This window comes from Elephantulus edwardii, unplaced genomic scaffold (genome assembly GCF_000299155.1).
Source record: "Elephantulus edwardii isolate Elephantulus edwardi_28Jun2011 unplaced genomic scaffold, EleEdw1.0 scaffold00220, whole genome shotgun sequence".
NCBI lineage: Eukaryota > Metazoa > Chordata > Mammalia > Macroscelidea > Macroscelididae > Elephantulus > Elephantulus edwardii.
In genome coordinates, this window is record NW_006399970.1 from 454,164 (window position 1) to 463,465 (window position 9,302).

The 9,302-nt window shown below is 39.4% G+C and overlaps 1 protein-coding gene across 1 annotated transcript in view; it reads right to left on the reverse strand.

Moving 5' to 3' along the window:
* Nucleotides 1–5,724: 5,724 nt before the first annotated feature.
* CEP135 (centrosomal protein 135kDa) overlaps nt 5,725–9,302 on the reverse strand; it is a 110,338-nt gene continuing 106,760 nt past the window's right edge. The window contains exon 24 of the mRNA XM_006898095.1: nt 5,725–5,827. Within this exon, the coding sequence (XP_006898157.1) occupies nt 5,725–5,827 (103 nt within the window). The remainder of the gene's footprint in view (nt 5,828–9,302) is intronic.

Here is a 9,302-nt window from a genome sequence, read left to right on the forward strand (position 1 = left end):
GCCCAATTGAAAAATGGGTACAGGATATGAACAGACACTTCACCAAAGAAGACGTTCAGATGGCAAACAAATACTTGAAGAAATGTTCAAAATCCCTAGCTCTAAGAGAGATGCAAATAAAAATAACTATGAGATATCACTACAGTAAGAATAGCAAAATTTAATAGACCAGCAAACAACAAATGCTGGTCAAGTTGTGGAGAAACTGGAACCCTTATTCACTGTTGGTGGGAGTGTAAAATGGTACAACCCCTATGGAAGCCAGTATGGCATTTTCTCAAAAAGTTGGAAATAGAAATACCATTTGACCAAGCAATTCCATCCACTACTGGGAATGCACCCTAAAGAAATCAGAAGTGCCACCCAAGAAGATATATGCACACCCATGTTTATTGCGGCTTTGTTCACAATAGCAAAGAGCTGGAAACCACCCAAGTGCCCATCAACAAATGAATGGCTAGAGAAGCTTTGGCATATATTCACACAATGGAATACTATGTTGCAATGAAAAACAAGGAACTCATGAAATATACAAAATGGGTGACCCTGGAGGACATTATGCTGAGTGAGATATCTGAAGTCACAAAAGGACAAATACTGCATAGTGCCACTATTGTAAAGTGGGTCTCACACTGGAGTTGAGGAAATTAAGAGGGGATAAATAATGTATACTGTACTGAAACAGATGAGGGAGAGAACTGTTTAGGAGAAATATATGATTAAGTATTGTTGTCATGACAAGAATACGGAATGAAAGCTGGATAAAGGAGTGGACGTGGGGGAGGAAGTGTATTAACAATGAAAGAATTTTTATTTCTTACACTTTTCAAAGAAGTGAACTGAGGAGGGAGGGCTGGGAAGGGAGGAAAGTGTGCAACAATGAATAAATGAAAATCCAAAATCTCTGTAAACTTACATTAAAAAAAAATAAAAATAAATTTTTTTTCGGGGCTTGGGCTTCATTTAATTATGTAGCATGATGTAAAATGAGAACAAATAGCTCAAGGATCTACTAATAGTGGATATCCATAAAAATGTAGAATGTACCTAGAATAAACTGAGGAAAACTGGAAACTGTCAAAAATGAAACAGAATACAATAAGATTGATAGACTAGGCATTGTTGTTGTTGTTATGTGCCGTCAAGTCATTAGTGAGTCAAAATGGGCCGGAACTGGCTATTTTTTTTCCCTATAATTATATTTTATTAATTTTCATAAACATTTACAGAGATTTTGGGCTTCCACTCATTCATTGTTGCACTATTCTCTCTACCCTCCTCCCAGTTTGTTCTTGTCCAAATGCCACAGTGCTTGTCAAAGCCAGTTCTGATTAATCTTCTTTGTCAGTGTGTCCTTTGCCATTCCCTATCTCTCCTCCCTGAGAGAGATTTCACCCTGAGTCATAAGGAAAAGGGGATGGCGTATTCTCTTAGCTACTTCCTGCTGAAAAGGGATGCTGTGGGTTTCAGGGTGAAGATCTTCTCTCACTACTCTAAAGGGCCCCTTTGGCAGTAGGAAACACATAGACTATTATGGAGATTGATTTTGGAATTTAGATGCACTCTTATTGATTGTGCTTGGCTGTACATGTTCATATCCTTGAAGATGTATCATGGGGGTGTTGCAACCTAGAAGACACAAATTTGACTAACAAGTTATAAGTACATGAGTCCAAAAATTATGGAAAAGTAAAAGAAAAGATTCTTTCATTGTTTTACAAACCCTCCCCCAGGTCCCCTCCACCATGTAGCCCTCGCTCTAGTCTCCTGTGATGACAGAAATACCCAGTTATATCTCTCTTTTAAATGGTTCTCTCCCTCCTCTGTTTCAGTGCAGTATACATTATTGAACCCATCTTACTCAGTCTCTCCCCAACCCCAAGGACAGTCCCATTCTACAACAGTGGCATCATGTAATATTTGTCCTTTTGTGACTGGGATATTTCACTCAGCATAATGTTCTCCAGAGTCAACCATTTTGAATAATATTGCATGAGTTCCTTGTTTTTTAATGCAGCATAGTATTCCATTGTGCGAATATACCACAGCTTCTCTAGCCATTCGTTTGTTGATGGGCACTTAGGTTGTTTGTTCACTTAGGCACTTTGTTCACAATAGCAAGGAGTTGGAAACAACCTAAGTGCCCATCAACAAACGAATGGCTAGAGAAGCTGTGGTATATTCGCACAATGGAACTGGCTATTTTTAATCAGAAAATCACATGGTCTACCATGCAAAGATTTGACAAATTGAAGAGGGAGGGTATCACAATCATTGCCACAAATCTACCCTGAAGCACATCCCAATAGTCAGTGATAATATTCATAGACTTACACAGGAGACCTGTTAATAATGACTATTATTCAAATTTATGCATCAACCACTAATGCCAGAGATGAAGACACTGAGAATATTTACCAACTTCAGCAGTCTGAAATTACTCAATCCTGCAACCAAAATGCATTGATACTTACTGGTGACTGGAACACAAAAGCTGGAAACAAAAAAGGGTTGGTGAATGGAAAATAAAGCTTTGATGAAGCATCTCTGGAGATGAAACAGCAGAACTTTTTTAAGATTAATGACCTATTCTGAGGCTCTGTCTAACATACTTTGGCCATGTTGTAAGGAGACTTTGGCCATGTCCTTGGAGAGGGACATCATGCTTGGTATAGTGGAGGGACAGCGCAGGAAGGGAAGGTCCTCTATGAGGTGGACTGATTCAGTGACTGGGGTAATCGGGATGGGAATGTCAAAGATAGTGTGACTGGCACAGGACAGAGCAGAGTTTAGGGCTGTTGTACATAGGGTCGCTATGAGTCACAAGCGACTCGACGGCACATAACAACAACAACAACTGGAAATACCGTTTTTTCTATGTGGTAACTACATATATGAGAGCTCTGATGGTGTACCCCATAGAGAAGTGTGCTGCTAACACAATTCAAACCCACCACCTGCTCCAGGAAGAAATATGGGCAGTCTTCTCCTGTTGCCATCTGTAGCCTTGGAAACCTGAAGAATTTTTATGATTCAGAACCAACTCAATGCAATGAGTGAGTGTGCTAACACCAGATGGAATACACATGACTACATCTAGATATAGACTAGTAGTCTACATACAGACTACATCTATATAAAAAGATGATGGAGAAAGTGAACTTGAGGCTGATGAAAAGGAAAACAAATACATAAAAGCCAATGTGTACTTTGAATATGTTGTTTCTGTTGTGTACCTTCCAGTCAGACCGACTCCTAGCTGACCCTCCGTTGGGTTTTCAGAGGAAGTTAATCACACAAGAAGAGGCTGCCCCTCCTTCTCCCTCCTAGCAGCTGGTGACCTTGAACGACATGCCTTCTAGACTGCAGTGCAGTTTCTTGTCACTAGGCCACCAGAGCTCCTATATATACTTCAAGTTTATCCTACTTAAATTTAGAGATAAGCTAAAGGCCAAAAACTGAAGACCAGGTAAGTCGTGTTATAACATCAAGTAAATTATACATGAAGAAACAAAAAGGTCATTAAAAAGAGCAAAATAAAAGATCAGGGAATGATCTGAAACTTACTCTTGAGTTGAGAGTAGCCAAAATGACTGGAAGAAATGATGATGTCAAAAAGATGAGCAGAATATTTCAAAGGGAAGCTTGAGAAGACAAATATTATAAGGAAATATGCAAAGACATGAAGTTTGAAAACCAAAAAGGTAGAACATTCTAAACATTTCTCATGATTAAATAAAGATCTGAAGGAAAGAATTCAAGCTGGAGTTCTAATACTGAAGGAGTCTACAAGCAAAATACAGAACAAGAGAAGAAGTATCAAAAGAAGATATAGTCACTGTACAAAAAACAACTGATATTCAAACATTTTAGGAAGCAGCATATGACGAAGAACTGATGGGGTTGGAGGAAAATGCCGGAACTGCAATGAACACACTGGTGTGAAAACTAACCCACCAGGAAATGGACAAACTATCAACTGAGATGTTTCTACAAACAGATGCATTGCTGGAAATCCTCACTTGCCTATGCCTAGAAATTTGGAAGACCTGGCCAATCAATAAAAAGAGATTCGTATCTGTATCCATTCCAAAGAAGGGTGATTTAACAGAATGCAGAAACATAGAACATTATTAATAGCACACACATAAAATTCTGAATGTAATTAAAAAAATAGCAACAGTTTACCAATAAGGAACTATCAAAAATTCATGCTGAATTTATAAGACGGTGTGTGTGTGTAATGAAATAAAGATGTATACCTGTGTTTTACTGCCTATATTAAGACATTTAACTATGTGTGTGTACCATAACAAATTACAGATAACACTGCAAAGAACAAGAATCCCAGAGACACTTAACTGTGTTCAGGCAAAACCTGTAAATCATTCGAAAGAAACTAGGGATTACGGTGTAGTTTAAGATCAGGTGTTCATCAATCTGTATGCTAAGCAAATAATCTGAGAAAGGAAACTATGTGATGAACTGGGCATCAGTCTAGAGGAAGACTCATTAACAACCTATGACATGCAAATGATAAAGGCAAACAGGCACTGAACATTTACTGATCAAGTTGGTATGGATGGCACATCAATAGTAAAAGAACAAAATGCCTCACAACTTGACCAAACGTAAAAAATTAAGCTATTCACACCTAGGATATAGCACTGTTCTGCACATATATGACAATTTAAAACTTTCTGTGCTATCTTTTGACAACTATACTGATCCAAAACTCTCATAATTTCATTTCTTACCCATGGACTGCCAAAAGAAGAAGCAGGTGTATCTTGGAGAAAGTAGACACAGTGCTTCCTGGAGGGAAGGATGACGACACTTCATCTCACATATTTTTAGGAGAGGCTATTTCCTAGAAAGTGACATTGTGCTTGGAAGGGTGGAGGGTCAGGGAAGGAGAGGAAGACCCTTAATGAGATGGGCTAATAACAGTATCTGCAGCAATGGACTTAAATGTGTTGAGGATGATGAAGATGGCATAAGAAAGGACACCATTCAGATACGTTGTTTAGAGTCACTTTGAGTCATACTTCACAGCATCTAACAACAATGATATGAGTCGTTCTGTAGCAACAACTAGCATTATTACCTCAGGATTCTACCTGCAATTTGACCCAAATATAAATGAAATGAATCCTTCAGAAACAAGGCTTGCATCTTAACTCTACCCTTGTACATATCCTATCCACAGAAGGATCTCTCACTGGTTCCCAACTTCACAATGTATTCATTACATATTCTATATAACCTACTTTCCAAACTTTGTCCCCCTCATGATTCCTCTGAAACTTACCATTCCTGTCAGGATAAGTTTATTGCACCACATGTAATCCTATCTGAGGGCTTTTACTCACACTTTTCCCACGTACTACTTACCCTTGAATTTGAATACTTCATCAAATATTACTCTGGATAACCCACATATATCACTAACATTTTGTTGCAGATGACTTCTTTTTAAGTTGAAGGAAAATCTACTTAAAACAAAGTGCAAAGACCTTAGGTGTTCATTTCAACTGAACACTTCAAATGAGTTTTTCAATTGTACCTAACTCTGTAACCAGCATGGCAAGATACAGAACATTGTCACTACTACAGAAAGCTCCCGTCATGCCTTGCCAGTGGATCTCCCCTTCCTCCGCAAAGTTTTATCATCGTAGTTAGTATTCATTTTCTTAGGAGAACATACACATACCTTTCTGATAATTACAAGTTTGAAAGCTCAAGAGAATTTGAAGGAGATCTCAGAGTAGAACTAAGGGGTGATGTAGGAAGACCATGTCGACGCATCTCTTGGATCGCTCGTTCTCTGTTGGTAAAGATCAAAAAAGAGAAACAAAGCCCATGAGAAATCATAAATAGCTTTTTTGGGGAGAGGGGCTCTTTTCAGTTTATTGCACAGAAGAGTTACACTAGTCCAAGTTAAAAGTGGACCCTAAATGGTTACATTATACAAGCTGTGAAGTTTTAAACTTGTGTCAAAGGACAGGAGGGAAATCTCCTACTCATTGCACTGAAATCCTCACTTAAGCCGCAGTGAGCCACAAGCACTTAAAACCCATGAACCTTCAGCTGGTCGTCCTTAGCCAGTCGACTCTCTACAAGGAACTGGCATATGTTCTTGCGCTGGTCACCCTGTAGCTGAATTACTTCTCCATATTCTGGATGCTCAATGACAGTACCATTGCAGGCAAACTTCTTAAACGCCTTCCCTAGTTTCTTTTTATCATAATCATCAGCGATCCCTTGGACAATTTTAAGGGTCTTCCTGCCATTTCTCTGTTGAATTCTTAAATGGATATAATCCTCAGTCCCAGCAGGAAGCAGGTCATCACCTTTACTTGCATCAGCAAAGGGGTCGAAAGAGTGGAGGTTCTGGATAGGGGACATATGATACGATTCCTTTTCCTTGGTGGAAATGGCCTGTAGAAGGCAGGCAGAGGGGACGAAGCGACAAGAAGCGAGGGGACTTGAGGGAAAGGCAGGTGAGTCCTTTGTGGCAGCTCAGTGATTGGGCCATAAATAGCTTTCTCTATAAAGTGTCAGGACTGCTATTAGCCAATCATCTATTTTCTATTAAATAACATCTATACTAAATTCAAAGCATATAATCATGCATTTTTATTAATTGATAAAATATTTTAATTACAAAGATATACTTAAGTTATTTAATTATTATAAACCATAACTGTATGCCTAAAAAGAATTCCATTGTTCAGCTGAGTGAATGGACTAATTTTGACCCCCAGTGTGCAGAAGACAAGATTTCCAATGGCTGATTTTTGGAAGGAGACGGCCAATCTTTTCTTCCGACACACCTCTGGCTAAGTTCAAGCTTCTGACCTTTCAGGTAACAGCCAAACATGTTGTAATGAAGTAATAGGATATGCTTAAAATATTTTAAAACTTTATTTCCTTGTTGAATACCAGCTGACCACAGGCGGATGGGGTCTCGATTCGGTTCCATTTGTCTATGTGTCTGTCAGTGTACAAGTACTATGTTGTTATGTGTTATTGAGTCACTTGTACAACACCTCTGAATGCTGCTCTATCCTGAGCCAGCCTTATTGTCTCTGACACACCAATCCCCATTACCTCAGTCACTGAGTCAATCCATCTCATCAAGGATCTTTGTCTTTTACACTGTCTTTCCAGCCTCTTAAGCATGATGTTCCTCTCCAAGGACTGGTCCCTCCTTACAACATGCCCAAAGTATATCAGACTGAACCTCCAAGAAGCAGCCTGGTTTAACCCTCTCTCAGATGAACCTGTTTGTTCTCCTAGCAATCTATAATATATTCAATACTCTTCTCCAGCACTACAGCTCAAAGACATCAATTCTCTTTCTATCATTCCTACTCATTGTCCAGCTTTCTGAGGCACAGCAAGTAATTGAGAAGATCATGGCCTGTATCAGGTGCACCTTGGTCTCTAGACTTCACTGCTCTTTAATACCATGGACAGGTCCCTCCATTGCAGAGCAATGTCCTCCTGTATAACTTACCACGTCTGAAAACTTGCTGTAGGGTCAGCTAGGAGTTGGTTCTGACCGGGTGGCTATGAGATTTTTTTACTCATTTCACACTAGGGTAAGTATCATCCATCAGTGTTCCCATAAAATTCCACATCCATCTCTAAACCTGTGGTCCCCTACTGTTTTTAAATTGCCTATATATCTATCTTTCCCATTACACTGGGATCCCTGAAAAGTTATTATCATTTGAGTACCTTTTTCAACTCTGAATTCCTTCCTGGTACTCAGCACAGTGTGTGGTCAAAAAGGAAACAGTATCTGGACTGCTTTGAAGAGACATAGTCAGAAACAATGGACCACTTATATCACACTGAGTTGAATTTTAGAGAGATTGGGCTACTAAAATGTATACAGTTTACTCAGAGGTGTTTTAGACTGTCAAATTACCCTTATAACAACCCTCTCTTCCTTTCTACAGGTAAATGTGGTTACTGTTTCTTCATTTTCATTCAGAGACATTTATACTTTTCATGTACTGCTTGAACTTCACTAACTTCTCACTAACGCCCTAGGACCATCCTACTCTTCTCGGCAGTCATTCTGAGTTAGTCTGTTCCCTGTATTTTCCCTTCCTGCACATACATCTAGTCCTCTTCCTGGCTTTGACCCCCAAATGCCAGAAATAAGCCACCTTGTCTATCTACTCTGTGCTGCCTGCCTTCCTCTGTCTGGCTGGTTCCAATTCCACAGAGCACAGTGACTACGTGGGTACCTCCTCTGTAGGTCTGATGACCTCAGCTCTTCAATATCCAGGGTGCCGCTGAACAGATTTAAGCTCTTCAATATTACTGCCTTTTGTTCTTCAATATCCAGGGTTTCTACCTAGTTACATTTCTCAACCTTTTTCAAATATCATCCCTCACATATAAGTAATTTTAGACACTCCAACTCCTCCCCTTTTTTGAACCTCCCTTGAAATTTTAATACCACAGATATGCTATTTATCTGTGCACTGTGGCCTTTCTGAAGGTCATTAAAATATCTAAGCATTTAAGAAACGAAATCTAGAACAGACTTAGATATCCTCCTTTAGTTATAATAGATTTTAGATACTATCCCCTAAGATAATTTTTCTCCCCACGTGGTAGAGGACATTATTGCTTCCTGTAAATGTAACAAATAGGAAAACATGTGGTCATGCGACTCAAGCCTCCTCTGAGGAATAATGGGAGGGAGGAGGGGTAGAACTAAACGGGCTTCTAAGCCTAGGTCACAGAGAGCTGAGGGTCCCTGGAGAGAATTTATCACTGTTGTTGTTATGTGCCCTTGAGATGACTATGACTCACAGCGACCCTATGAACAACAGCTCTGACCCTTGTCCTGTCCTGAGCCAATCTCACCATCTCTAACACACTTGACCCAACTTCCACAATCTCTGTGTCAATCCACCTCAACCAGGATCTTATCTCCTGGGCTGAACCACTTCAGCCCTCTTTGTTCTTCAGTTTCTTCAGCTTGAGAAATCTTAAGCCAGTTCTTCTCTTTTGATTTTCTGACTCCAGCTCTCTGCATATTTTGTTATAATGCTTTGCTGTGTCTTCATGCACTGTCCTTTGAAACTTCTGTTCAAACTTTAACTTTCTAATTTCTTCCTGTTGTTTCTCAGCATTCTACAGCAATCTCTTCTGACATTCACTTTGGTCTTTTCTTTCTCCTTTCTCTTTGTAAAGACCTTCTGCTTTCTTGTAAATATGTATATATGAAAACACACACACACACACACACACACACACACACACACACACACACA